Below are 26,220 nucleotides of genomic sequence, written 5' to 3'. Positions count from 1 at the left end.
AGCTCCTCAGCCAGCTCAGCCTTCCTTGACTGCAAAGCCGGGGCTTCCCGCTCCGTCCACCAAGGCAGCCAGGCCCTCTGAGGAACTTCATCTGGACCAGAACTACCTCGCAGAGCCTTTCTGGTGTTGGCCCCGGCCTGTGTCCTTTCAGAGAAAAATGTAGGTTGGGGAAGAGAGTCGCAGCCCCTGTGAGGGGTGACCGAGTGATGACAAGCCTGTCAGGGTCGCCCAACTAAGAGCCAGGGATCAAAACAATGCTGCTTCCCTTTCCAGCAGCTCCAAGGCAGCTGGGCAGCCACACTGGGGCGGAGGGGCCTCCTGCAGCACACGGGGCCCATCGACTGAACCCATATTCATTACACGCTGGATTCACACACGCCCGAAAAGAGCCACCTGGATAAAATCCACTAAGATAAAGGAGGGGGGAAGCAGGCCGGGCCCTGTGACTGGGAGCGATTCCTGGGGCGCTTTCTTCCGGGCACAGAGCCCACGGACGGTCCCGGGAGGAGAGAGGCCGGCTCCCTGGGCTCTTCCCTCCCGAAGCCACGTGGAGCCCCCAGGGGTGGCAACAGCCTGAGAAAAAGAAGCCCCTCTTTGGAAGCTGCAGGGACCTGGGAGAGGAAGGGAGGTGGCAGGAGAAAGCGGGATGGGGACCTTCGCCCCAGGACCCCCCTCCGACCGAGGCCTTCACCCCCCCCCAATCCCCGCCTGGGTGCAGGGGGCCCTTCTCGGAAAGGCCCCCGGGGGGGGAGTTTGTGCCGAGCGCTTCTCCCCGTGGCGCCCCTTCCCTCCTGTGCGGGAAGCCTTGCAGCAGGATGGACACCCTCCCTCGGCGCCCCCCCCCCGCTTCCTCCCCTCCTGCCCCCCTTTGGGGCAAGGGCGGAAGTGGGGAGGGTCTGCTTGGGGGGCGGCGCGACGAGGGGGCGGGGGTGGTCTCCGCTGCCCCGCCCCGCCCTGCCCGCGCGCTCCTCGCTGCTGCCGCTGACCGCCCGCCCGCCCCGAGGGAGCCCGGCCCGCAGGGAGGAGGTGAGGGCACCGCCGGGGGGCGGCATGGGGGGTCTGGAGCCGGCGCCGCCTCTCCCCGCGGCCCCCTCGCACTTGGGGGGGGCACTCCTGAGGGGGGGCAGAGGCGGCGGGTGGGAGCCCTTCAACCGCCCCCTCCGCTCGCCCTTTTCCGACTCCGCCCCGTGATGCGCCGCTCCATGTTTTCCGTCTTGCCCGCTCAATCCGAGCGAGCGGGCCGTTCCGCGCCGGGTTTTGAGTGCCGCCGGCCTGCCGCGGCCAGTCTCGCGAGCTCCGGTGCGGGTGCTGCCAATCGGCGCGCAGGGCCCGCGATCCGGCAGCCAATCGGGGCGCGCCGCTGCCTGGGCCCCGACCAATGGGCGGCCTCCCCGACCTCCCCCCTCGCTCGGGCTGCGGCGCGCAGAGAGCTCCGAGCGCGCCTCCATTTAAAGGGGCCGCCGCCTCCGCACGCTCCTCGGGGGCTCCGGCAGCGCCTGCGGCGGGGACGGGTGCGGCGGGGCGAGCGCTGTGGCGGAGCCGGGCGGGGGGCGGCAGGTGAGGGCGAGGGCCGCGCGGGGGGGGGGGAGGCGGCGACGGGGCCTCGTGAGGGGAGGGGGGAGGGGCGCGGGAGGGGAGGGGCCACGGGCGGGAGGAGGGGCGGGGCCACGGGGCGGCCTGCACTGAAGGGGGCGCGGGGGGTCTCCCTGGACGGGCCGGTGGCTCCCGACGGCCTACCCTGCAGGGGGGTCCGCAGGGCCAGGCGGGGGGGGGCAGCTCTCCTGGAGGGAGGATCGCCAGGCCCCCGCCGCGACGGAGCGGGCATGGCATGGCGGCGGCCCTCCCGCAGGTGCTTCCCGGGAGGTCTCGCGTGGCTCCACCCGGCCCGGGACTTCCCCGCGCGCCTTGGGCCGCTGGGCGCCTTGGGGGGCGGGAGGGGCGGGATCCCTCCGGGGGGGGGGCGAGAAGGGGGGGTTCCGGGGGAGGGGGGTCGAGGGGAGGCGGGGGGCCCGGGGTCCGTGCAAGCTTCCAAAGGGCTCTGGCCAAGGGGCTGTAAGCCGCCCTGAGTCTCAGGAGAAGGGCGGCATTATAAAATGGAATCAACTCCGGGCCCTTTGCCGCCTGTAAGGAAGGAAGCCTGCCGTGCCAAGCGCCCCCTCCCCTTCTGCAGCCAGGGCAGCTGGGCGACCCAAAGGGTGGGAGGAGCCGACTGCTGCTGGACCTCTGCCCCCCCCCCTGATCTCCCTGGGGGGATGGGAAGCTCCAGCACCTCCCTTGGCCCACGTGGGGCAGACAGACTGTGGGGAGCAGGTGGCCCTGGAAGGGCTGTAGAAGCAACCCCCGGGCCCCCTTGCCTTAGGAAGAAGCCTTAACAACCCACACAGCTCCCTTCAAAGAGGGGTGGGCAAAGCCTGGGGCCAATCAGGGAATGAGCAGCCGCCACCTCCAAGTTACCTTCAAGGGCAGCTCCACAGAAAGCAGATTGCAGTAGCCTAAGAGAGAGAGGGGGGCAGGAGTACAAACCCCGGTCCTCAGCGCTGCCTGGTCAAGGGAAGGGTGTAACTGATAAGCTGGCTACAGTTGGCCAAAGGCTGCCGCTCTCTTTGGAACTGCAAGTCCAGGAGGCCTCCCCAGATTGTGGGTCTGTTCCTCTAGGACCAGCGAGGCCTCCAGTGGCGTAAGAGACGCAGGCCCACGCAAGATCAGAGGCCGATAGTCGCGCCCTATTGCTGAGATCCCACCTGCCCCTTCCAGACCCTCACAGTCTCTGGGCACTGGGTAACAGCCCCACCATGTTGCCTGCTACTTAGTAGTCACTTTTAATTAACTCGATTTGTTGTCATGTTGTTTTTTGCATTCTGTGAGCTGCCCAGAGTCTTTGGAGAAGGGTGGCAAGGAAATCTAATAAATAATCATGATGATGATAACAATAATACTTCACCTGCATAGAGATGTAAGCGTGAAGCTGGGGAGCACCAGCCTAGTGGCGGTGTTTATAATACCTGCGACATCCCTTGATGGGTGTGAGCACCACAACTGGGTTGAGCTTGATTGGAAAGGCCCACTTAGGAGGGGGCAGAGGGACTGCAAGCCACCTTCTGCCCCCCGACCCCTGGGCCACAATGGACGCTATGGAAAGCCAGGGACAAGAAGGGCAGGCCTAAGTGGGGGGCTCTGCCTTGCCCAAGAGAGACTTTCGGGGAACATTCCAGGCAATGGCCCCCTCCCACGCAGAATTACATCCCCTGAGGAGACTCATTGGACAGTGAAGGGAAGCAGCGGCCAGATAGCATGGCCAAAGAAAGGAAAAGGAAGCCCCGGGGATTGCCTGTACCTTGAGGCCTCTATTATTATTATTATTATTATTATTATTATTATTATTATTAATTGGATTTGTATGCCGCCCCTCTCCGTAGACTCGGGGCGGCTAACAACAGTAATAAAAACAGCATATAACAATCCAATATTAAAACAATTAAAAAACCCTTATTATAAAACCAAACATCCATACAGACATACCATGCATAAAATTGTGAAGGCCGAGGGGGAAGGAGTATCTCAGTCCCCCCATGCCAGAGGCTGGTCCCGTAGGCAGGTTCTCTCTCTTGTGGCCAAGCGTGGCCAGGCACGGGTGGCAGCCCTCTGCGAAGGGTCTCCAAGCTGCCCTGGAGCTGCTTATGGCCTGCATTGTCCAGCTAGCAGGGTCTCCCTTTTGTACAGCTGTGTTGCTTGCCAAACACTCCCGTGGTGACCCCAACAAAGGTTTTGCCTTTTGGAGGATTAACTCATGCGAGGGTTGGGGGGTCTGAGGTCAGCATGGACTTGTGTGCCTCCTTTTAGCTCAGCTTACAGCAGTAAACGGGCGTAAACGGTTACATCTTTTTGCATTTAGCTGTTAAAAAGTGACCGTTCCAGGCCGCCTAATCTCGGGTCTTGATTTAAAAGGGAAGGAGGGCCGAGGCTCGGTTGGGCGGCGGTGGGCCCATGGAGCTCTTTCAGCCTAAAACAGCTACGCCAATGGTCATCTACACACACTGCCAAGCCCTCAGACCCCGGTGCCTGTGGTGGGGGCTGCCCAGGATGGGTTTGCATGGGGGGTCGGGGAAGAGGGCCATTGGGCAGATCCTGGGCTGGTTTGCACTGGGAGAGCATTCAGTAGCTGAATCTGCGCTATTTCTGGAAGGTTGCTTAATGTTGGGCTACCTGTAGAACACGGGCTGCCTATTCACACCATCCTAAACCAAGATCTAGCGGCTGTGTTTGTGCAACACATTAAACTTAGTTGGGCTTAACATTGGTTTTAGTTCTGATGGGTTTGCAGTCCAGTACATGGTGAGCCTGACAAAATAGGTTAATACTTCAATTAAATGTCTCATATGAACACAAAGCATTTTTAATTTTTTTCCAACTGACCCTCCGTATTGGTCCCAGCTTTACTTTTCCCAAAGTGAGCGCTGTGTGTGTGCGTGAATCGGCCTGTGACTGTTTTTGTCATGGATCTGTTGCTTCGTAGTGGGTAATAATTTCGATCAGGCTGTTTCAGATCAGTTGGGGTTCGGCATCCGTTAAAGACCGGGGGAGGGGTGTCTCCATGAAATAGGTTTTTGGGAGGCATCTTTTTGCTCTGACCACAGCTGATTTGTAGGCCAGTGAAGGAGGACTGACCGCTTTCCTTTCCCTTCCCTCTCAGTTGCTCGGCCTCTCTGAATGGATCCCAGTGGATTCCCTGCCTCTTTGGGGCCCCTGACTCTGCACAATAAGCCCCTGGTGGGAGACCTCCCGGTGGGCCTGGAGTTCGGAGAGGACCTGCTGGCCTCCCAAACGGCCTCCGTCCCACAAGCAGCGGCGGCCCAGTCCCAAGAGATGGAGTGGGAGGTGTCCAAGCAAGCAGCGCCCGACGGGAGCTTGGAGTTGGGCGTGGGGAAAGCGGCTGACCTGTCCACCCTGAGCAAGTCCAACAGCTCGGCCCCCAGTAAGCCCAGCAGTGTGGCTGTTCTGGAGAAGCCAGGCCTTCTGGGCAGCCTGAGCAAAGGAGGAGGGGACCAGGAGAACGGGACGGAAGCCCCCCCTGGGCAGGGGACTGAGCGCCTGAGTGTCGAGGCTTTGCAGGAGGAGGGGGCGCCCCAGGCAGCCATGGAGCAGGAGAGCCCCCCAGACAGCTCCACCAAGGAGGACCCGGAGGTGGTGGAGGTGGGCAGCCTGCCCCCTCCCCAAGAAGCCGCCCTTTCGCCCGGCAGCCCCCCAGCGGCCCCACGGCTGGCCAAGAGGTCCCGCTTGAAATCCCCCAAGAAGAGCTCCCTCCAGTCCAAGGAGGACCCTGCGGCGGCCGCGGAGGAGGAAGAGAAGCCCCCGCCCAACAGCCTTCCTGAGCCTGGGCTGCCCCCGCTGGAAGTGGCTGAGGGCAGCCTGAGGGCAGCCAAGGAAGAGGGTGGCCCCAGTGAAGCGGCAAAAGCGGGGACCCCGCCCTCCCTCGCAGGTGGGTCGGCCTTCTGCCAGACTTACCGCGGTTGCTTTCCCTGCCGCCTGGCCGGGTGGCTCTTCCTGCTTTGCTGACCAGGTCCAGAGACCCTCCCGCTTCCTTCTCTGAGCCCTGGGCCCCTTCTGAAGCCCCCTCCTTCATCTGGGGAGGGTCCTGGTCATCCTTGCCCAAAGGTGCTTCGAGAGGTGGCTGGAGTTTCTCCTCCGTGAGCGGGTGAGGAGGGAAGCGTCTTCCAAGCCCAGCTGCCTCTTGAAAAAGCCCCGCTGAGCCCCCCTCCTTTTGCCCACATCGCCCTCCCTGGAGGTGGTTTTGTCCCCAGGAGCGGGAGGGGGGCCCCCTTGGGGGTCTTGGGTGCCCATTGGGTTCCTCCTGCTTTCTCTTGCAGGGGAAGGGGCTGGTGCGAAGGGAGCCGAGGCGGCACCTCCTGTTGGAAGGGTAAGCTGGGCCTTGGTCCCTTCCTTCGGGCCTGGGCTGCCTTTGGGGCTCGGACCTCCCCCTTCCCAGCTCAGAGCCTGGGAACCGGCTGGCTTGGGGGGGGGGCGCCTTCCCTGGGGGGGGCTGCAGGGTGATTCCTGGGTGTCTTCCAGGAGCAGAAGCGGAGCGAGCGAGCCAGGAGGGCAGAGGTGTCTCGGCCAGAAACGGTCAACTCTTCAGAGAGCAGTAAGTCCACCCGGGCGGGAGGGCCAGGAGGAGGGCTCCCCATTGGCCCAGCATGTCAACTGGGGAATACAGCAAGCGTGAAAAAAGAGGCCCAGAGTAGTTTCGTGAGAGAGAGAGAGAGAGACTGACCCTGCAGGCCGGAGGCAGACTCTCCGCTGGTGCTGCAGCTTGGGTCCGAGTCTTTTCTCTCCCGCAACAGTTCAATAAATCCTTGGAATTTTGTCTGTAATATGGGAAATGATTTAGCTTTACTAGAGAAGTGGTCAAAGCAATGGAAACTGCCGTTTAATGGTTCCAAATGTAAAGTAATGGACTTGGGGAAACATTTGCGTGAATGGTGACATGTAAACAGAACCTCATTCTTCCCAGATGTCCTTATGCCTAAGTGGAGGGACCCCAGGTGCCCCAAGAGGCGTCCATTGTTTCTGTTTCAATGCCCGTCCTGCCTCTCCGTCCGTGGGGGGGGGCTCTAGGGGAGTTCCCCTTTCGTGAGGGAGGCCCTGAGCCCTTGCCCCCTCTCCTCCCTCCCGCCTCGCAGTCCCCGTCTCTGATGAGGACTCGGACGCCATGGTGGACGACCCCAACGACGAAGACTTTGTCCCCTTCCGCACCCGCCGCCCCACCCGCCTGTCGCTGCGCAACCAGATGGCCCAGCGGGCGGCCCGCTCGACCGTCACCAAGATGAACTGCGCCAACTGCCGCACGCCGCTGCAGAAGGGCCAGACGGCCTACCAGCGCAAGGGCCTCCCCCAGCTCTTCTGCTCCAGCTCCTGCCTGACCACCTTCTCCAAGCGGCCCCTCAGCAGGAAGAGCTGCACCTTCTGCAAAAAGTAGGTGCCCCCCCCACCTCCCCACCCCTGCCTTCCGCCAGGGCCTCCCTGCTCCCTCCCCCTGCACCCTGGGAGAGCCTCCTGGCCCCCGCCTGCTTCCCCAGGCCTGACGGACGGCCTCCTTCCCTCCAGGGAGATTTGGAACAGCAAGGAGTCGGTGGTGGCCCAGACCGGCTCGGACAACGCCTTCCACGAGTTCTGCTCCTCCGTCTGCCTCTCGCTCTACGAAGCCCAGCAACAGCAGCAGCAGCAGCAGCGTCCAGCCCAGTCGGCGGCTGAGACCTCGGACTCTGTCCGGTGCAGCGTGTGCTACAAGACTGGAGAGGTAGGCCGAGAGCCCTCTCTGTGGCCAGGGAAGGCCGTCCCGGGAGTGTCCCCTCCCCTCCCTGGTGTTGGGGCGTGTGTGTGTGTCCTGTGGCGAGGCTGCGATGGGTCCCCCCCCTCGCCCCCCAGATCCAGCACGAGGTGAGCAACGGCAGCGTGGTGCACCGCATCTGCAGCGACGCCTGCTTCACCAAGTTCCGGGCCACCAAAGGGCTGAAGACCAACTGCTGCGACAGCTGCGGCCTCTACCTGTACAACAAGGGGTCCCCGCTGGAGTTCCTCCACCACGAGGGGCAGCAGAAGCGCTTCTGCAACTCCGCCTGCCTCAACGGCTACAAGAAGGTACGGGGGCCGTGGGGAGGGAAAGGGTGGGGCAGGCCCGGGGCAGCCACCCTCTCTCTTGGGGGGTGGGGGGGCTGAAGGTTGCCTGCGTCTGCCTGGCTGTGAGGCGGGGGCGTTGATGGAGGGGGAGGGGGGCAGGAGCGGCCCTGCCCATCCGCCCCCCCTCGCTCTGGGCCCCTGCAGAAGCACACCCGGGTCTACCCCTGCCTCTGGTGCAAGACCCTCTGCAAGAACTTCGAGATGCTCTGCCACAAAGACCCCAGCGGCAAGCAGGGCCTCTTCTGCTCCGTCTGCTGCACCACTTCGTACAAGGTCAAGCAGGCCGGACTGACAGGTACCCGGGCCGGGGGGTGCGGGCGCTGGGCCCCGGGGGGGAGGAGAGGACCGGCCCTGCCACGCGCCCCCCTCCTCTTCCTCCTCCTCTCCGCAGGGCCCACCCGCCCATGCAGCTTCTGCCGGAAGAGCCTCTCGGAGCCCTGCTACTACAACCAGAACCAGCAGGTGGTCTACGAGTTCTGCAGCCCCAGCTGCTGGACCAAATTCCAGGTACATGCGGAGGCCCCCCCACCCTCACAGTGACGGGACCGGGCCCAGCAGCCCCCCAGGCCTCCGGAGGGGCCCTGCTGCTCCACTCCCACCTCTCTGGCAGGGAAAGGAAAAAGGCTCCTGCGCCCCCCCTGCCCCCTCCCCCAGACAGCTCTGAGTAGGGAAGGCAGCGCCCGGGACTCAGAAGGTGTAGGGGCCCCCCTCCTCGCTCTTTGCGCGCCCCCCCCCCTTTCTTACGCCACCTGCCCTCCCTCTTCCTGCCTGGGTCGCCCGAGTGGATCACCTGTGGATGCTCTGCCTGTGGGTGGATTTGCCTTCTCGAATTCTGGTGCTGCCTGGGGAAGGGCCTCCTTCGGGGCCACTCCCAGGCTGTGTGTGTGTGTGTGTGAGGGTGGCCCCTCTCGCTGTGCCCGCCTCCTCCCTCCCTCCCCATTGGCTGGGCCCCTCTTTTCCGCCCCCCGGCCCCCCCCCCCGGCCGTCGCTCTCCGTTGCAGCCTTTGCATGAGTGAATCTTCCTCTCCGAGTGGAGACATTCGGGATCCTGCCGACATCTCAGAAGCCAATGACTGGGGGGGGGGCGTGGGGGGGCAGGCTGCACATCTCATTCGTAGCTTACGGACCTTTCTCTATGATGTTGGATCTCTCGTGGGGGGGGTGCTGGTGTCATTGTCTGAAATGAATCTGTTTTTGCTTCTGCTGATGGCAAAGAGAGTTTGTGTCTGCTACCCAATAAATCAGTGAAATTAACCACCTGTGTGACTTGCATAATTTATTCCACTCGCAGAAAGTTGGTCTTGGGCTGCCCCCCCTCCCCACAGCAGCAGCAGCAGCACAGGGGGGCCAGCTGGAGGGGGGGCCTTCCTGGTCCCGGGGGAGGGGAGCGCTGGGGGTGGGCAGGAGGGGAGGGGTATCCGAGGGGGGGGTGAGTGCAAACTGAGCCTGGAGGTGGGCAGGGAGGCAAGCCGGGGGCCGGGAGGGGCCACAGCAAGGTGGGCAGGGTCCTTGCCCCCTTCTGACCCTGTCCCCTTCCCTCACCATGCAGCGCTCCAGCCCAGAAGGTGGGATCCACCTGACCTGCCACTCCTGCCACAACCTCTTCACTGGGAAGCCAGAGATCCTGGATTGGCAGGTGAGGGGGGGCCTTCCCCCAGGGGTGGGGAGGGCCCCCGTGCGTGCCCGCCTGACGCCCGCGTGGCCTCCGCTCTCTGGCAGGAGAAGGTCTACCAGTTCTGCTGCCGCGACTGCTGCGAGGACTTCAAGCGGCTGCGGGGGGTGGTCTCCCAGTGCGAACACTGCAAACAGGAGAAGCTGCTGCACGAGCGCATCCGCTTCTCGGGGGTGGAGAAGAACTTTTGCAGCGAAGGTACCCGGGCGGGGGGCTCGGCCGGTGCATGCGGTGGGCAGGGGCTCGCAGGCCGCCTGGGCCTTGGGACCAGAGAGGTGAGCGACGGGGACCCCCGCCCGGGGCCAGTGCAGGAAGGGCTGCGTCTCGTGTGTGCTTGTGTGCGTGTCTCGTGCGTGGCTGCCTGCCGTGGGCTCCCGTGGCCTCCCCCGCCCCCCGGGAGGCCTTCACCCGTCTTGTCTCTCCGCAGGGTGTGTGCTTCTTTACAAACAGGACTTCACCAAGAAGCTCGGCCTCTGCTGCGTCACCTGCACCTACTGCTCCCAGACCTGCCAGCGAGCGGTCACCGAGCAGCTGGAGGGCAGCACCTGGGACTTCTGCAGCGACGACTGCAAGGCCAAATACCTGCTCTGGTACCACAAGGTCAGCGGCGGCCTTCTCTGCGGGGGAGGGGGGCGCCAGGACGAGCACCAAGTGGGCCGAGAAGCCATGCAGGCCTCTTGGGAGGAGAGAGTGCCCCCTGGCTGGAACCCCCCCAGGAGGTGTTTGATCCCGGGGGGGGGGGGGATCTGGCCCTGGGAGGAGTCCCAGGGGGAGGCTGCTGAGTTGCTGACTCCCCGTCCCTTCTGAGGTGGGTTAGAATAGGCCCCTGCCCCCCTTTGGGTGGTCACCATCGGCAGCTCCTCTCCGGCCCCCTTTCAGGACCAGGGTGTCCAGCAGACTTCGAAACTAGGGAAACCAGGGAATTAACCGGAAAATCAGCGGTTTAGGAAATATCAGCGAATTAATGAAAAAAACAGAATAAATCAGGGGGGGGGGGGAACAAACTGTATTAAAATGTTTAAAAGTCACAGCCTGCCTGGCAGAGTCAAGCAAACATGAGCCTAACTGTGACCACTCGGCTGCCGATATTTCTCCATGGCTCAGCCGTTTGGTATGGCGTCACCTACGACCGGGCCTTAACTAGATCACGGGTTACAGAGAAATGTCCGGGAATTTCAAAATGCTTTTCCCCCTGGACACCCTGAGGGGCTGCTGGTGGCTGGCTTGCTAGTGCCCTTCCGTGACCCTCAGAACTGCCCCAAGCAGGCGGATATGGGGCCACGGACTTAAGGCACCGCTCAGTCCTTGCAATCTCCCCCTTCTATGGGCCTCTGAACTGGTAGATGTGACACCCACACACCCCTCGCTCTGCCCTAGGCTGGGCTGCTGCCTCTCCACAGCTGGACTGGTGTGGCTGGGGGCCTCGGGCAGAGTCGGGGCAGCCTGTCCTTGGAAGCCCCCCAGTTAGCATCTCAGCCCAGCCAGGGCCTCACGGCAGGAGCCTGGCTTTGAAGGGGGAATCCATCTGGGAGTGGGGGGACGAGGCCCCTGGCCTAATGCTGCCCCTCCCTCTGGTGCCCGGTAGGCAGCTCGGTGCCACGCTTGCAAGCGGCAGGGGAAGTTGCTGGAGACGGTCCACTGGCGAGGCCAAATCAAGCATTTCTGCAACCAGCAGTGCCTGCTGCGGTTCTACAACCAACAGAACCAGCCCAACCTGGACACCCAGACAGGGCCCGAGAGTCTGCTGAACAGTGAGTAGACGGTGCTTTGGTCAGCCACGGCGTGGAAGCGCATGAGTGGAAATGGGGCGGAGGAAGAATCCTGCACTGGCCCTGGGGGGGGGGGGGGGGCTGGGCTGGAACTCCACCGGCGGGGGGGGGGGGCGGGTGGCTTCCCTTTCTCGCTCACCTCTCTGGTTCTGAGATGCCGGGCCATCCGGGGGGGGGGGGGCGTGTGACCAATGGTGCCCCCACCGTCTAGGGCGGAAGAGACCCCATTGGGCTCCCAGAGGGTCCCAGGGTGGGGGGTGGGCAGCGTGCCTGTTCTCCTCCTTTGCTCTCGGGGCTGGTCCGCACTTTGGGGGTCCGGGACGAGGGCCACTCACCCCTGCTCAAGGGTCCGGTGGCAGCCGTGGCCAGGGGGCTTTTCCAGGGTGGAGCTTGGGGTGGTTCCACATGGTGTTTATTGGGCTGGTTTCGCTCGTCTGAAAAAGCATTTGTGGAGCTTTAAGCCGCCTCCTTCCGGGTTGGGGGGCACAGCAGTCGAATGCATGGATACATGTTGAAGCCCCTGGGTTGACCACTCCAAGACCTCCACTCCACAGGGGAACCGGAAGTACTTTTATTGGCGGTGGCTATGTAACGGATTCTTCCAGGCCTGATTATGGTCCTCCCCCCCCCCCGCCCCCCCGACAGTCCACTGAAGGAGAGAGGGGTCTCATCCCCTTCTGGATGTTCTCTGTCTGCCGTGGAACCTGAAGTGTACTTCCCCACCCCCCTCGCCCTGGCGTCCCCACTTGCCTTTGACCCCCACCCAGGTCGTCTTTCTTACTCTCTGCAGTGGCCGTCTGGGCAGGGTATCGGGGTGACCCCCCCCCTTTGCCATCTGGCTTCCCGGTGGGGGCTGGCTGTCACCTCTAAGGCCTCGGGTGCTCCTGGGGTCTCCGAGGCCCCTTCTCCCTTCTTCACCCAATGATTTTGGTTTTGAACTTTCATTTATTGAATAGTAAGGCTCTCAAGTAACTGAGGGGCCTTGATGTGCGAGAGAGAGAGAGAGAGAGAGAGAGAGAGGGAGGAAATAGAGGTGTAGAAAGTTATAAATGGTTGGAAATATATAGAGGCCTAACCTGCCCCTGCGTTCTCCACATTGTATCTACGTTGTGTTGCTAGAACCTCTGCAGTAACTGAGATCAAGTATAAAATCCATCTGACTTTGGGGCAGGGGGGGTCTTTTGCCCCTGGTGTTTTTTAATGCTAACTTTATTTCTAATCTTTTCTAAAGCAGTAGTTGAAAAGGCCTCGTTTATCCACAGCTGTTCACACATATAAACACTTCCCAATGTTGGGCCAATGTTGCTTCAGCTGGTCAGATGAAGTGGCCACAAGTCCCTTTTTCCGCTCGTCCTGGTCCCATCAGCGTGAGGAGGCCATTGGCCGGGGCGGAGGCAAGGGGTCTTGGCTGGGCTGCCCTTTGCATCCTGGGGCTCAAGGGGGCAGCTGAGGCCTGACTTCTGCTCTTCTAGGAGAAAGGCCTCTTGCAAAGGGTGGGGGGTCCTAGCAATAGTAATACTACTACTACCATTACTTATTACTACTACTGCTACTAGGAATTTTGATTGACAGCTGCTCACAGCCTTTAAGGAGGGGGGAGCATCCTTTCACATACCCAAAACTCACTCTTGGGACTTCTCCTATCCATTGCCCCCCTCCCAGCCCCCAGCCCCCCCCAGTTGTATGAATTTTTACCATCTACTATTCTCAGAAGTGGCCGTGCTGGGTCAGGGAATTTGGAGTTGAAGTCCGCACATCTGGAGGCTGCCCAAATTAGGGAGGAGGGCTGCTGTGCTCCTCCGCCATGAGCTATTTATAGCTCGGTAGCCGAACGGCCGGACCGGTATATGAATTACCCAAAGTTGTTTGTCCCAAGGCTAGGACTTAGGTTTTCTTGAATGGCCAAAGGAACGTTCCAGAGGGAATGCCCGCTTGGCTGGGTTGCTCTGAGACAGGTCAGTAGAACCGCTGCTCCAGGAGGGCCCAGGGGAGGAGAGCAGAGCCCTGCCCGGATGGCCCCTGGGTAGCTCCGGACTCCATCCCAGGGCCGCGTCCCAGCGTTCTCCTCTAGTTGGGGGGCCTCTCCCCCCTTGGTGGTCTCAGACCCGGGTCTCCTGGGCACCGGCCTGGTCCTTGGTGAGGAGACTGACGGCTTCTTTTCCTGCTGCCCCGGATGAGAAGGGCCAGGCACCTGGACGACAGGGAGCCCTCGGGCCTCCTGGGCAGGGCAGCTGGGCAGAGGAGCTGCAGCCCTCAGCCGTGGACCTTTCCCTCTGCCGCAGGTCAGGGCCCAGAGCCCAAGCAGCCCTCCACCACTGCCCAGAAAGCGGAGTCCAGCCCGGTGAGTCTCGGGGGGGAGGAGAGGGCCCCCACTTCTGGCGCTGGGGAGGCCCCTTGCAGCCGGGGTGGGCAGGGGGGCAGGAGGAGGGCTGCTGAGCCCTTCTGCCCCGCCTGGGTCCCTGCAGGAGCCCACCAAGGCCGTCCCCACCTCGCCTGCACCCGCTGCTGCCCCCCAGCCGACTCAGCCGGTCACCCCCCGGAAGAACAAGGCCGTCATGTGCAAGCCCCTCATGCAGGACCAGGAGATCTCCTGCCAGACCGAGACGATGTCCGAGGGCTGCCAGACAGGTGAGGGGGGGCGCTGGGTGCTCCCCTCCTGGGGACAGGTCCTCCTGCCCCCCTCCCCTGGCTTGGAGAGAAGGACAAAGGGAGGAGGTGGCTGGAGAGGGGCCCCAAGCAGGCGGGTCAAGTCCTGCTAAATTTTCCCTTCTTTCCTCTCCTCTCTGTTCTTCTCTTTTCCTTTCCTTCCTTCCTTCCTTCTTTCCTTCCTTCCTTCCTCTCCTCCTTTCCTCTCCTTTGTTCTTCCCTTTTCCTTCCTTCCTTCCTTCTTCTCCTCCTGTACTCTTTGTTTGTCTCTTTTCCTTCCTCCTTTCCTTCCTTCCTCTCCTCCTGTCCTCTCCTCCTTTCCTCTCTGTTCGTCTCTTTTCCTTCCTCTCCTCCTCTCTTCTCTTTTCCTTCCTTCCTTCCTCTCCTCCTCTCCTCTCTGTTCTTCTCTTCTTCCTTCCTTCCTTCTTTCCTTCCTTCCTTCCTCTCCTCCTTTCCTCTCCTCTGTTCTTCCCTTTTCCTTCCTTCCTTCCTTCTTCTCCTCCTGTCCTCTTTGTTTGTCTCTTTATCTTCCTCCTTTCCTTCCTTCCTCTCCTCCTTTTCTCTCCTCTGTTCTTCCCCCTTCCTTCCTTCCTTCCTCTCCTCCTCTCTGTTCTTCTCTTTTCCTTCCTTCTTTCCTCTCCTCCTCTCCTCCTTTCCTCTCCTCTCTGTTCTTCTCTTTTCTTTCCTCCTTTCCTTCCACTCCTCCTCTCCTCCTTTCCTCTTCTTTTCTTTTCCTTCCTTCCTTCCTCTCCTCCTGTCCTCTTCTTCTCTTTTCCTTCCTTCCTCTCCTCCTTTCCTCTCTGTTCTTCTCCTTCCTTCCTTCCTCCTTTCCTTCCTCTCCTCCTTTCCTCTCCTCTCTGTTCTTCTCTTTTCCTTCCTCCTTTCCTTCCACTCCTCCTCTCCTCCTTTCCTCTCTTCTTTTCTTTTCCTTCCTTCCTCTCCTCCTCTCCTCTCTGTTCTTCTCTTTTCCTTCCTTCGTTCCTTCCTCTCCTGTCTCTCTTCTTCTCTTTTCCTTCCTTCCTTCCTTCCTTCCTTCCACTCCTCCTCTCCTCTCTGTTCTTCTCTTCTTTCTTCCTTCCTGACAGACGACTGGAACCCCCAGCTGGTGGTGCTGCCCGTCCCGGTGCCGGTCTTTGTGCCCATGCCCATGAACATGTACTGCCAGAAGGTCCCGGTGCCTTTCTCCATGCCGGTCCCCGTGAGTACCCCCTGCCCTGCCCGGAGGCCCCTCCCCTCCCTTCCCCAGGCCCTGACCCCTCCCTCCCCCCCCCCCAGGTGCCTGTGCCAATGTTTCTGCCCACCACCCTGGAGAGCACGGAGAAGATTGTGGAGACCATTGAGGAGCTGAAGGTCAAGATCCCCTCCAACCCGCTGGAGGCTGACATCCTGGCCATGGCCGAGATGATCGCGGAGGCCGAAGAGCTGGACAAGGCCTCCTCTGACCTCTGCGGTGGGTCCTGTGGGGGGGAGGGGCCGCTCTGCCAGGAGACCCCCCTGGGCCCCAGAAGGCCAGCTGGGCAGGGGGCGGATCGGCAGGGCCAGAGGCAGGGAGGGTCCCCCTGGGCCCAGGACACGCGGATGCCAGCCAGCCACGACCCTCCCCCTGGGCCTTCCTACCCCCTCCCCCGCGTGCTCTTGGGGCATGTGGGGAAAGGCCCCCCGGCCTGTCCCTCCCGGAGGCTCGCAGGGGGCCCAGGAAGGAGCGCAGGCCTGAGAAACACCCCCCCCCCCATCTCCACAGACCTGGTGAGCAACCAGAGCACCGAAGGGCTCCTGGAGGACTGCGACCTCTTTGGGCCGGCCAGGGACGACGTGCTGGCCATGGCGGTCAAGATGGCCAACGTCCTGGATGAGCCGGGCCAGGACCTGGAGGCCGACTTCCCCAAAAGTGAGGGCAGCCCCGGGGAAGGGGGAGGGGAGGGGGCTCCCTGCAGGAGCACGTGGGGTGCTGGAGGGGGGGGCCGGGCTGCAGCGTCTCCTGCCTTCCCCTGCAGACCCCCTGGACCTCAACCCCAGCGTGGACTTCCTCTTCGACTGCAGCCTGGTGGCCCCCGAGGACGTGGCGGCAGACCCAGACCTGCCCCGCTCCATCCGCAAGGTGGGTCCCGCCTGGGGTCGCCCCACCCACCACACCAGGGCCGGACCTGCCCACCCTACGCCCGGGGGGCTCCTGGGGACCGAAGAGCCCGGAAGGGTCGTTTTCTGCCCTGGTTTTCAAAAGGAGCCGAGGCCAAAATGCGGCTAGCACAGAGATCCGCTTCTTTTTCATGGAGGGAGGGGGTTGTTGTTGTCGCTGTTTGTGCTTTGCGATAACTGGGAAGGAGTGTTTGCTAACAGACATTCACCTGGGCCAGTGGGGGCGGGCCTTTCCCCCCTCGGGTGCCAAAAGGGCCATCGCACACACGCAAGTGCCCACACCCATGATTCAATGCCTGGGGAGGGCAAAAACAGCTTCCCCGCCCCCTGGAGGCTGGAAACGGCCTCTTTCCATTAGGCTCCTGTTTCACCCTCCAAAACTCCAAAGGCTCCCTGGTTAAAAACGCCCTCCCGCAGCCCCCTGGAGGCTCTCTGGAAGCCAAAAACGCCCTCCCGCAGCCCCTTGGAGGCTCTCTGGAAGCCAAAAACGCCCTCCCGCAGCCCCCTGGAGGCTCTCTGGAAGCCAAAAACGCCCTCCCGCAGCCCCCTGGAGGCTCTCTGGAAGCCAAAAACGCCCTCCCGCAGCCCCCTGGAGGCTCTCTGGAAGCCAAAAACGCCCTCCCGCAGCCCCCTGGAGGCTCTCTGGAAGCCAAAAACGCCCTCCCAGAGCCGGCCGGCACCCACATGGACGCTGGAGCTGAGCTAGGGCAACGGCTCGTGTGCCAACTGCGGTGCCCGTGCCATAGGTTCACCATCTCTGCCCTAGGCTCAGAAGACAAGGATGAGAATCCTGGGGAGCAAACTGCCCCCTCCTCTATCCTGCAAGGGGGGGGGGATGTTCAGCAGGGGAGGGGGAGTTGTATTGCCTGAAGGAAAAACAGCCTCTCGTGTTTTGCCAGCTTGAGTGACCCCTGACTTGGTTCAAAGCAGGAGGCTCTTTGGCCACAGGTTGCCGCGGGGGGGGGGGGAGGACCTGGGCTCCTCCCCTCCCAGCTGCCTGGCCGATGCCATCGTGGTGCTGGTTTCACCAGAACCCCACCCCCACAGGGCCAGAAGCGCCTGGTGCTGTCCGAGAGCTGCTCCAGGGACTCGGTCAGCAGCCAGCCCAGCGGCTCGGCCCTCAACTCCTCCTACGGGGTCAACGCCTGGAAGAGCTGGGTGCAGGCCAAATACGCCGGGGCCAAAACCAGCAAGGGGGACGAACTGCGCTTTGGCCGTGAGTCTGGGACGGGGGGAGGGCAGGGAGGGGGTGGGGGTCCCTGCCTGCTCCCGCCTCTGAGGCCGCCCCCCTCCCTGCCCCGTTGCTGCCCGCAGCCAAGCCCATGCGGATCAAGGAGGACATCCTCTCTTGCACGGCGGCCGAGCTGAACTACGGCCTGGCCCAGTTCGTCCAGGAGATCACGCGGCCCAACGGGGAGCACTACGAGCCGGACAGCATCTATTACCTGTGCCTGGGCATCCAGCAGGTGGGGAACACCCCCCCCCCCCACTCAGCCAGGGCCTTTGCGGAGGGAGGGAGGGGGGCGAGACCTCCCCGGAGGTTGTCCATGGATTTCAGGTGGCCAGTTCCTGGGGGGGGGGGAGCAGAGGGGGCATATTAGGCCTTTCTGGGGGGTGAGAAGCTTGCAGACAGCAGCCCTCACGAGGCCTCTGCGTGCGTGTGTGTGTGTGTGTGTGTGTGTGTCCCGGCCTCAGAGACCCCCTGGTGGAGGAGGGCAATGGGAGAGGCAGATTTGGGGGGAGGGGGAGCGTGTTTGACCTCTTTGACCTTTGTGTCCCTCGGCCTTTCCAGTACCTGTTGGAGAACAACCGCATGGTCAACATCTTCACTGACCTCTATTACCTGACTTTTGTCCAAGAGCTCAACAAGTTGCTGAACGGCTGGCAGCCCCCCGTCCTGCCCAACAGTGAGCGTCTGCTGTGGGGGTGGGCGGGGGGGGGCTCCTAGGCTGGTGTTGGCCGGGTCACCCGCAGGCCTGGATCCGGGAGTGCTGTGGCCCAGGCAAGGCAGCCTTGGCAAAGGGGTGGGGGGGTTGAGCGCCATGGTGTCTCCAAAGTTGAAAGGGGAGGAGCTTCCGGGTCTCCCCTCTTCCCGCTACGGGGCTGAAACGGGGCCGGTCTGGGTTGCATGGGGCGGGAACCCTTAGGAAGAGTTGGGGGGCTCCCAAGGCTTCGGGTGATGGGGGTGGCACAAAGGCAGGCACGCCGGCTGCCCCTCCCTGGGACCTCCAAATTCTGCCCTGCCACTCGAGGCTCCCGGCTCTCCCCCCGTCAGCCCGGTTTCAGCCCCCGGTCGCCCTCCCTCCCTCCCTGACGTCCGGCTGCCCCCTGGGCCCCTGCAGGCACGGTCTTCTCCCGCGTGGAAGAGGAGCACCTCTGGGAGGGGAAGCAGCTGGGCGTCTACTCCCCCTTCGTGCTGCTCAACACCCTGATGTTCTTCAACACCAAGTACTTCGGGCTGCAGACGGCCGAGGAGCACATGCGCCTCTCCTTCACCAACGTGGTGCGCCAGTCGCGCAAGTGCACCACCGCGCGGGGCCTGGCCAAAGTCGTGACCATCCGCTACTACGCACCCATGCGGCACCGGAAGGGCCGAGGTAGGGACCCCGCCCTCTGCTTCACCCCCCCCAGGCCCCCCCCAGGGCTCCCCCCAGCCCCGCTCACCCTCTGCCGGCCCTTCCACGCAGATAGCAGCTTCGGCAAGCGGAGGAGAGAGGAGGAGGTGCCGGCCTTGGAGCAGCGGGAGAACCGCCTGAACCCCTTGCGCTGCCCGGTCAAGTTCTACGAGTTCTATCTCTCCAAATGGTGAGCGGGGAGCGGGAGTGTCCCTCTGGCCGCTCTCTGGCCCCCACCCAAGGGCTCCTCTGACACCCCCCCCGTCTCTCTCCCTCCCCCTCCGGCCTGCAGCCCCGAGAGCCTCCGCAGCCGCAATGACGTCTTCTACCTGCAGCCGGAGCGCTCCTGCATCGCGGAGTCGCCGCTCTGGTACTCGGTCATCCCCATGGACAAGAGCATGCTGGAGAGCATGCTGAACCGCATCCTGGCTGTGCGCGAGATCTACGAGGAGCACAGCCGCGGGGTGGGGGGCCTGGACGACGACATGGACTGACCCGGGCGGCCCCCCTGTGAGAGAAGGTGGGCTCCGGGCTGCTCTCCCCTACTCCCCCTCCAGGGGCCGCTCGCCCGTCAGCCCTTCCCCTTTTGGGTGGAGGGGCACAGAGGGCTTGGCCGCTGCCCCCTTGCCCACCCTGGTGCCTCCCCAGACTTCTTGGGGGTCCGTGCATTGCTGGCCTGTCTGTCACCCAGTCTGTCTCCGGCAAGGGAGAGGGCACGGGCTGCTTCTGGGCCCAGAGGTCGGACCGAGAGCCCCCGACCTCTGCCTGTCCTGGCCGTTGGGGGGGAGGAGGTAGGGAGGGAGGGGTGGCTCCTGAGGGCCCGCTCTCTTCTGTGGCCCCTCCCCTCCTGCTGACCTCTGGCCCTGGCCTGCTGCTCTTCCTGCAGGGGCTCAGAGGCGCCTTGCACCCGGGTGTCCCCCCCCCCCCATCTCTGCGTGTGGCGTTGAACTCTGAGCTACGGCTGGTGGTGGTGGTGGTGGTGCCGTTTGTGGAGCCTGTATATACCTTGTCCTGGCCCAGCCCTGCAGTGTCCGTGTCTCCAGCCAGCCAGGTGCGGGCCTCGTTGTCGCGTTGTGATATACTGGACGTTCAGATCCGGCCCCTCCCGCCCCCCGCGTCTCTCTGGAAACCGTTCATTTCAAATAAAGGCAGAAAGTTCTCTGGGTTTGGCTGTTTCTGGCGAGGGAAGGGGGCGGGGCGGCCCCAGAGGTGAGCCGGGGGGCCCTCGAGACCAGTGGGGATCCAGCCCCCCCCGTCCCCAATTTCTATTGGAGAAATGATCTGGGGGTGCCCGTCTCCTGTGTGTTCTTTCCCTCTTTGGCCATTAGGGGGCGGTTGCTCAAGACGGCGTTGGGGGAGATGCTGCTGTGGTCAGAGCCAGAGGCTTTGCCCATCTTGGCGCCCTCCAGTGGACTTTGCGGTCTGTGCAAGCTAGGGATGATTGTGGAGGGGGCGGGGGGGCGGCTCAAGGGAGGCATTCTGGCTGAATCCGGGCGGCCAAGCGCAGCAAGAGCAGGCGGTCTGCTTTGGGGGAGGTTGTGATTGTGGGAGGGGGGCACCTGGCAGGGAGGAGGAGCAGGGGGGTTTCTGCCCAGGAGGAATCTGGGTTGGGCAAGGAGGCAGGAAGGACGTCTGACTGAGGGTCGCCTGGGGCCAGGGTGGGGGCCAAGCAGGGCCCCTGGGCAGCCTCCGTGGGAGGTCCCGGGCAAGCCCCTCCCCCCCCCACTTGACTGGGTGCAGAGGAACCCGGCTGGTCCCAAGGGAGCTCAGCTGCCCCATTTCAGTTGAGATGTTCAAGCCCCCGTTGCCCCCAGTGGAGCTCTGGGCCCCTGCCCTTCCTCCTCCAGCTGTGGGGCCAGGCGGCTTTTCCCATTCCAGGGCCACCTCCGCCTGGCTCATTGTGCCTCCTTCTATGGGGGGCGGGGGGGGTTGCTTCCTTTAGCTAGTAGCCCCACAACAAAGGAAGTCGGGCCGGTCTGCTGGCGTGCCCCTCCTGCCCCATCTCTGCAAAACCCACAGCCCCTCCCTCCTTTGGCTGGCAAGACGGGGACACTTGGAATGGGCAGCTTGCTGCCCCCCCCCAACCGGCTAAGGGTCCTGCTGGCTGCCCCCTCTTTCCTCAGACCCCCCTCCCCCGCCTTAGTCGCCTTTGCCTGGATCCAGACGTGGGGAGGGAAGATTCGTCCCCCCTCCTTCAGCAAACGGGGGCAGGCGGTGGATTCAGCCGGAGGGAGGGAGGCCCGGCATCTCCAGGTAATGAAGCCCCTTCCCACGGGCAGCTGTGGACGGCCAAAGAAACCATGGAAGCAGGAGCTGTAAAATCCTTTTAATACTGCGACTTGCTTTGGTACAGTGAAATGCAGCCAGTGACCCCCGCTGCGGTTGGGTTGCCCGGCTGGGAGGGGCCTTCCGCAGCCCCACTGCAGACCACCGGCCCCTGGGCTTCCCCCAGGGGCAACTGGGGCGTTGCTCAGGCCCACCCGGTGAAACCCACAGAAACTCTCCACGGAGCAGCCTGCCAGCCAACGGGCGGGACGTGCGAGGCCACAGCAGGGGCGGGAGGGGGAGCGGCCCGAGCCCGGTTCCCCAGAAGGGCCTGAGGCGGTGCCGTCACCAGGCAGCTCGGCCGCCCGGAAGAGTCCTCTGCTGTCCATCAGGCCGGGGCCCAGAGACCCACCGACAGCACTGGGCCTCTAACAGGCCGAGCAGCGGTCACTCTTCTCCTGCAGCCCCGAGTTCCGCCGGAGAATGTCCTTGAGGGAGCCGTCGTGCTCGGTCAGCAGCTGGTTGATTTCGTTCTGCTTGTACTCCGAGGAGAGCTTGTGTCCCAGGAAGGAGCCCTTCCCCGAGGAGGGGTTGTGGCTGCGGCTGGCCCGCCGGACACAGGCCCGCACAATCAGCAGGATCATCTCGGCCACGTTGAGGACGATGCAGATGCCAGAGGTGGCCAGCATGAAGACGGTGAAGATGGTCTTCTCGGTGGGCCGGGAGATGAAGCAGTCCACGGTGTTGGGGCAGGGGTAGACGTCGCACTTGACCAGGCGGATCATCTGGTACCCTGGGTAGATCATGTAGAAGATGTACATGAAGGAGCCTTCGAAGAGGAGGCGGAAGAGGACGCTGAAGATGTACGTCCACCAGAGAGACCCCGAGATGCGCATCTTGTGCTTCTTGACCTCCTCCAGGTGCTTCGTGTCCCCGTGGCCGGTCATCACCAGCAGCTTCTTCTCCTGGTGCTGTTGGTAGGCCACGTGCATGGCCACCAGCAGGGCCGGCGTGGTCACCAGGATCAGCTGCAGCGCCCAGAGGCGGATGTGGGAGATGGGGAAATAGTGGTCGTAGCAGACGTTCTTGCAGCCGGGCTGCTGCGTGTTGCAGGTGAAGGAGGACTGCTCGTCCCCCCAGACGCTCTCGGCGGCCACCACCAGCACCATGATGCGGAAGATGAAGACCACGGAGAGCCAGATGCGGCCGATGGCGGTGGAGTGGCGGTTCACGCCGATGACCAGGGCATAGAAGCCTTCCCACTTCATGGCGCCTCAGACCTGAAAGGTTGGGGAGGGGAAGGGTCTGGTCAGAGCGGGGGGGGCTCAATCTCTGCCCCACTTTGTGCTGTGCCCATCTCCCCCCCCTCAAATCGCCCCTCCCTTAAGCCCCACCTGGCTTTGTTCCATTCCCTTGCCACAGACCCACCCACCCCCGGTGGCCATAAAGACAAGAGTTTGGACCCCTCCTCGCTGAAGCCCATGGCAGCCCTGCTCTCAGAAACGTCCGTGTGCTATCGGCCCTCCAGGATTGTCCCGAGCCCCCCTCCCCACCCAATCAGGCCGAGAGAAACAGCCCCGCTGCCCTAACAGAGACAAAGAGACCCCCGGGGCTCCTTCCCTCCTCTTTCTTCACACCTGGCCCACCGTGACAATTGGCCAGAGGCTGCAGTCAGATTGGCGCTGCCTACAAGGACTGGCCGTTTCCCACAGCTTCCTTTGGCAGCTGCCCCCAAATCCACAAGCGGGCATGGGCCTGGCCCAGCCCCTCCAGCGGAAACGGGGACCCCCTCGCAGTCCCCCACTCCTCTCCCTGGGTTTTCCCTGCGGCTGATGCCACCACCCCCACCCTCCCCCCCAATTGCTGTGAGGGGCCTGGCTGCATCCCCAGCCCCGTACGCCTGAGCAGCTCTGCTGGGCCAGCCCGGCCCCTTCCCCAGGAGGGGCAGAGATGCTCCCCACTGCCCACCATGCCTCCTGCCCCTTGCGCCAGGTGGGAGACGCGGCTGGGGTCCCCTCACGTGGCACACGCTGGCTGCTCTCAAGCCCAGAAGCAGAGCGGTGCCATTCCCTGGAGTGCCTGCTGGGTGGGAGAGTCCTTCCCTCCTCCAGAAATTCATTGGAGGCCCTGCACAAACACAGCCACTGCACTGATGGACACTTAGGGAGATACAAACATATTTTAAATAATACTTTGAGAATCGAGTTTTGGGGGGCTTGCGATGAGCCCACAAAATCTGGGTGGAGAAGGCCAAAAGTGGCCATGGGTTTCTCTCGACGCCCGGCCGGCCCGTTGGCTCCTCCACGGGGTGAGGACGAGCCCCCCTGCCGGCTCTTACCTTGCCTTGGGGAACTGTCCTTGTGCCCGGCAGCCGCAGGCTCCCTCTCTAGGCGCAGCCGCCCAGCAGACTCGGCCCATCTCGGGGAAGTCATATGCCGCTTTATAAGTCACTTTGCATACAATAAGCCCTTTATCGGCCACCAAACAACACACTTTAGAATTCAGGCCGCCTGTCAGGACTTCCGCCCACCCTGACCAAACAAAGTCCCTATGTGTGCCATTCCAGCCGGCCCGAGCGGCCACGGCACCTGGTCCCACGCGCTGCCAGGAGCCTGCTGCCCAGAGACCCACTGCGCGTGGGGCAGAAGGTCCCCTAGGATCCGGCTGGGGGTGGGCTTTTCCCCTCCAGGGCCTGCGATTTGGCAGCTGCCCCAGGGCCAAAGGTCCAGATGCTGGACGCTGGCCAGCTGCCTCAGCCGTGACGCCATTTGGCGTCAGCCGTACCATATTCCGCAGAAACGGAGGTTCTTGGCGTCTCCTTCCGGGGTGCCAAGCCAGTGCCGGAGTCCAGTGCCAAGGCCGGCCGGAGACAAAGTGACCCTCAGTTGAAAAGGCCGAGCCTGTCCCTTCCCTGCGCACATGCACCGCACCCCCCCTGCCCTTGTGCGTCTCCCCAGAGCTCAGGCCCCACGGACGCAGGAGCTGCCCTCCCACCCGCCAGTGGGGCGGAATTCTGCCCCAGCCCTCCATGCCGTCACGGGGGCTGGCTCTGGGCCGTCTCGCTGTCCGAAGGGCAACTGGGCCTGGAACACGAAAGCCACCTGGATGGGACCTGCACCCGCAGACTCCGGGAGGGGGCTTGGGGCTACTCAGCCGAGCCTTCCCAGCCCTGGCCCAGTGGCGAAGGTAAACATTAAGCCAGCACAAACAGACAGCTGGAGGGCCAGAGATCGGCCGGAGCAAAGGTCTCCCTCCTCGGTGTTCTGGGCCCCTGAGATTTGGGGGGGGGAGCCCAGCACACAGTCGGAACATCTGAATGTAAACATGATGCTTCATGTCTCAAAGAGACAGAGGGGGTTTTGGAGAAGGAGGCCATGCTCTATTCTGCTCGGTCAGTGTCTGGACAAGTGAAAGTGGCCAAGGAGGCCCAGCATGGATGGCACGGCCAATGGGGAGCCTGACTGGCGACTGCCACTCAACGAGGGGCTTCCGGGGCCACAGAAAAGGTTGACCACGGGAGAAGATCCAGCCTTGACCCTCCACAGGCCCTGCCTGCCCCCCACAGGCCCCCGGGTAGCCCTCGCCTTCGCTCTGGCTGCTGCCCCCCCCGTTTCTGAAGTTGCTTTGTTTGCCCACTGACCCACTGTCGCTATGTTGGGGTTGGTGGCGTGGCCTTCTGCAAAGCCTTTGGCCCATTGTTGCCAGAGGTGGGGAGGGAAATAAAAATGGCGCCAGCAGCACAGGGAGGTGTGGGGAGATGGGCCAGATAAGGGCTCCCAGCCCCAGAGCCGGCCAGTTGACTTGGAGGGAGAGAGCGAGGCCACCACACCCCTCTGGGGAAGGAGTCGGCCTTCAGTGAAGGCCCAGGGGGTGTGTGTGTGTGTGTGCCCCCCTCTTGGTGCCTGGTTGAACTTCCCCACCACCTGCTGGGTGGACACCAAGGGGAGAGAGACCCCTAAGCGCCTGTTGGGGCAGAGCAGGGGAAAGGTGGACCCCCCCAACCCCCCCCCCCCCTAGGCTCCCAGGGCTGATCAGAGCGGCTCAGCCAGGTCATCCCTGGAGCTCTTTGGGGGGGGGGGGCTGTGGGGCGTCCTGGGACTTTTGAAAGCCACATTGAAAAGCTCTTTTCCTTTCCTTCCTTTTTTATTTATTTATTTATTGGACTTTTATGCGCCCCCCCCCCCTCGTTCTTCCTTCCCCCTCCTTTGCAACAGCTGTTGGAAGGGCTTAATTTCTGGGCTGGCTTGAGGAATCAACCTTTGCCTCCAACCAGGGCTGCCTGGCGAAAGCTCAAAGGTGAAGCAGCAGAGAACAACTTGATCGTGAAATTCTGGGTCTTTGACTGAGCGAGAAGCCCACCCACCCCTCCAAAGCCACCCCCCCGCATCCCCACCACTCACCCCTTGGTCCAGGCTCACCTGTCGCAGCCGCAGGAGGAGGTGGTGCTGGGCAGCCGGCTTCCCTGGATTTGAGGGAGTTGCGCCAGCCACCGAGAGCTTTTATACCCCTGGAGAGGCCCACCCCCTTCCCCGGATGACCTCCTCCCTCTCAGAGTCCTCCCAGGTGACTAAAGGCCCAGAAAGTCACGTCCAATGCCTCAGGTCGGTCCCAAACCGTCTTTGGGGGCAGAGTCCCCCTTCCGGGGCTCCTGCCTCGCTTGGGGGCCACTGGCCGCCCCTTCCAAGCCTGAGCTCAAAGCCCCCACTGGAACGGTCACTTTTCTTGCTGTTTTCACTCAAGGCAGAAAGCTTCAGTGTGGCTCAGAAGGACCCCAGCCGCCCCTCCAAGATCAGCAGTGCCGGTCACTGCCCTGCCCCCACCCAGCGGCAGGTTGCCCAGCCTGGACCCTCAGCTTGTGAGGCTCTCCCAGGTTCTAGAGCCAACGCTGGGCTCCCCTCCAGAGAGGTCTGCTGCTCGGTGGCCCCTTGCAAGGACCCCTTCCCCCAGAGACCGTCCTGTCCATGCTAGCAGTGCCCCCCTCCGAGAGAGCGCCCACCGGCTGCCCACCTCTGCACCCTCTGCCACCAGCTGTTTGCTCCACATCGTGTGAGCCCCAGAGTTTCCATGAGTTGCAAAAGTCACTGTCCTCTTGTAAACATTAACTTGCGCACTTGGGTGCTCTTTCCAAGGGCCCCTGCCAGTCATCGCTCACAAGGCCGCCCAGAGCGCGTCAGAAGCCGTGAGGGGGGGTCGGGGGGGGGGCAAAACGTTGCCCTGGGTAAACTAGGCGGAAGGGCTGGAACCGTTTCTTGAAAGCCAAGGCAACACACCCTTGACATTTGGACTGACCGCAAGGACTGGTGGGGCCTCTGCCTGCGCAAGGGGCATTCCGGCCACAGTGCCCGCTGCTCAGAGGCCCCCCCCCGAAGAAGCCAGCCTGGGCCTCTACGCTTGTCTCCTTCGGGCCCCCCAGGTGCCTCTCCGAACTGACCTGGCTATTGGG

The 26,220-nt window shown here is 63.0% G+C and overlaps 2 protein-coding genes across 10 annotated transcripts; one reads left to right on the top strand and one right to left on the bottom strand.

The window, feature by feature from the left end:
• The first annotated feature begins 945 nt into the window (after nt 1-945).
• On the top strand, nt 946-19,671 carry ZMYM3 (zinc finger MYM-type containing 3). Of its 8 annotated transcripts, XM_070760060.1 has the most exons (26): nt 1,472-1,557; nt 4,691-5,476; nt 5,865-5,914; nt 6,067-6,139; nt 6,678-6,969; nt 7,102-7,294; nt 7,423-7,635; nt 7,819-7,969; nt 8,066-8,181; nt 9,224-9,310; nt 9,394-9,544; nt 9,774-9,946; nt 10,932-11,097; nt 13,398-13,456; nt 13,581-13,743; nt 14,847-14,959; nt 15,037-15,211; nt 15,503-15,649; nt 15,756-15,859; nt 16,945-17,113; nt 17,212-17,363; nt 17,690-17,804; nt 18,240-18,494; nt 18,585-18,702; nt 18,805-19,032; nt 19,399-19,671. In XM_070760060.1, the coding sequence occupies exons 2-25, from the start codon at nt 4,708-4,710 to the stop codon at nt 19,004-19,006; spliced, it is 4,206 nt and encodes a 1,401-aa protein (XP_070616161.1). In that variant the 5' UTR covers nt 1,472-1,557; nt 4,691-4,707; the 3' UTR covers nt 19,007-19,032; nt 19,399-19,671. The 8 variants fall into 8 exon arrangements, with proteins under 8 accessions (XP_070616159.1, XP_070616161.1, XP_070616162.1 ...); XM_070760058.1 differs by lacking the exon at nt 1,472-1,557 and adding an exon at nt 946-1,026 and having other exon boundaries at nt 18,805-19,671; XM_070760061.1 differs by having other exon boundaries at nt 6,073-6,139; nt 18,805-19,671.
• A 1,155-nt stretch (nt 19,672-20,826) lies between these two features.
• On the bottom strand, nt 20,827-25,833 carry GJB1 (gap junction protein beta 1). 2 transcript variants are annotated; one of them, XM_070760080.1, is made up of 2 exons: nt 25,196-25,833; nt 20,827-22,057 (listed from the first exon to the last, which is right to left on the bottom strand). In XM_070760080.1, exon 2 carries the CDS (start codon nt 22,043-22,045, stop codon nt 21,206-21,208), a length of 840 nt encoding a protein of 279 aa, XP_070616181.1. In that variant the 5' UTR covers nt 22,046-22,057; nt 25,196-25,833; the 3' UTR covers nt 20,827-21,205. The 2 variants fall into 2 exon arrangements, with proteins under 2 accessions (XP_070616181.1, XP_070616182.1); XM_070760081.1 differs by having other exon boundaries at nt 25,178-25,562.
• Between the last annotated feature and the right edge of the window lie 387 nt (nt 25,834-26,220).

The sequence above is a fragment of the Erythrolamprus reginae genome, chromosome 8 (genome assembly GCF_031021105.1).
Source record: "Erythrolamprus reginae isolate rEryReg1 chromosome 8, rEryReg1.hap1, whole genome shotgun sequence".
Classification (NCBI taxonomy): Eukaryota; Metazoa; Chordata; class Lepidosauria; order Squamata; family Dipsadidae; genus Erythrolamprus; species Erythrolamprus reginae.
This window is presented reverse-complemented; position numbering and strand designations above follow the sequence as displayed.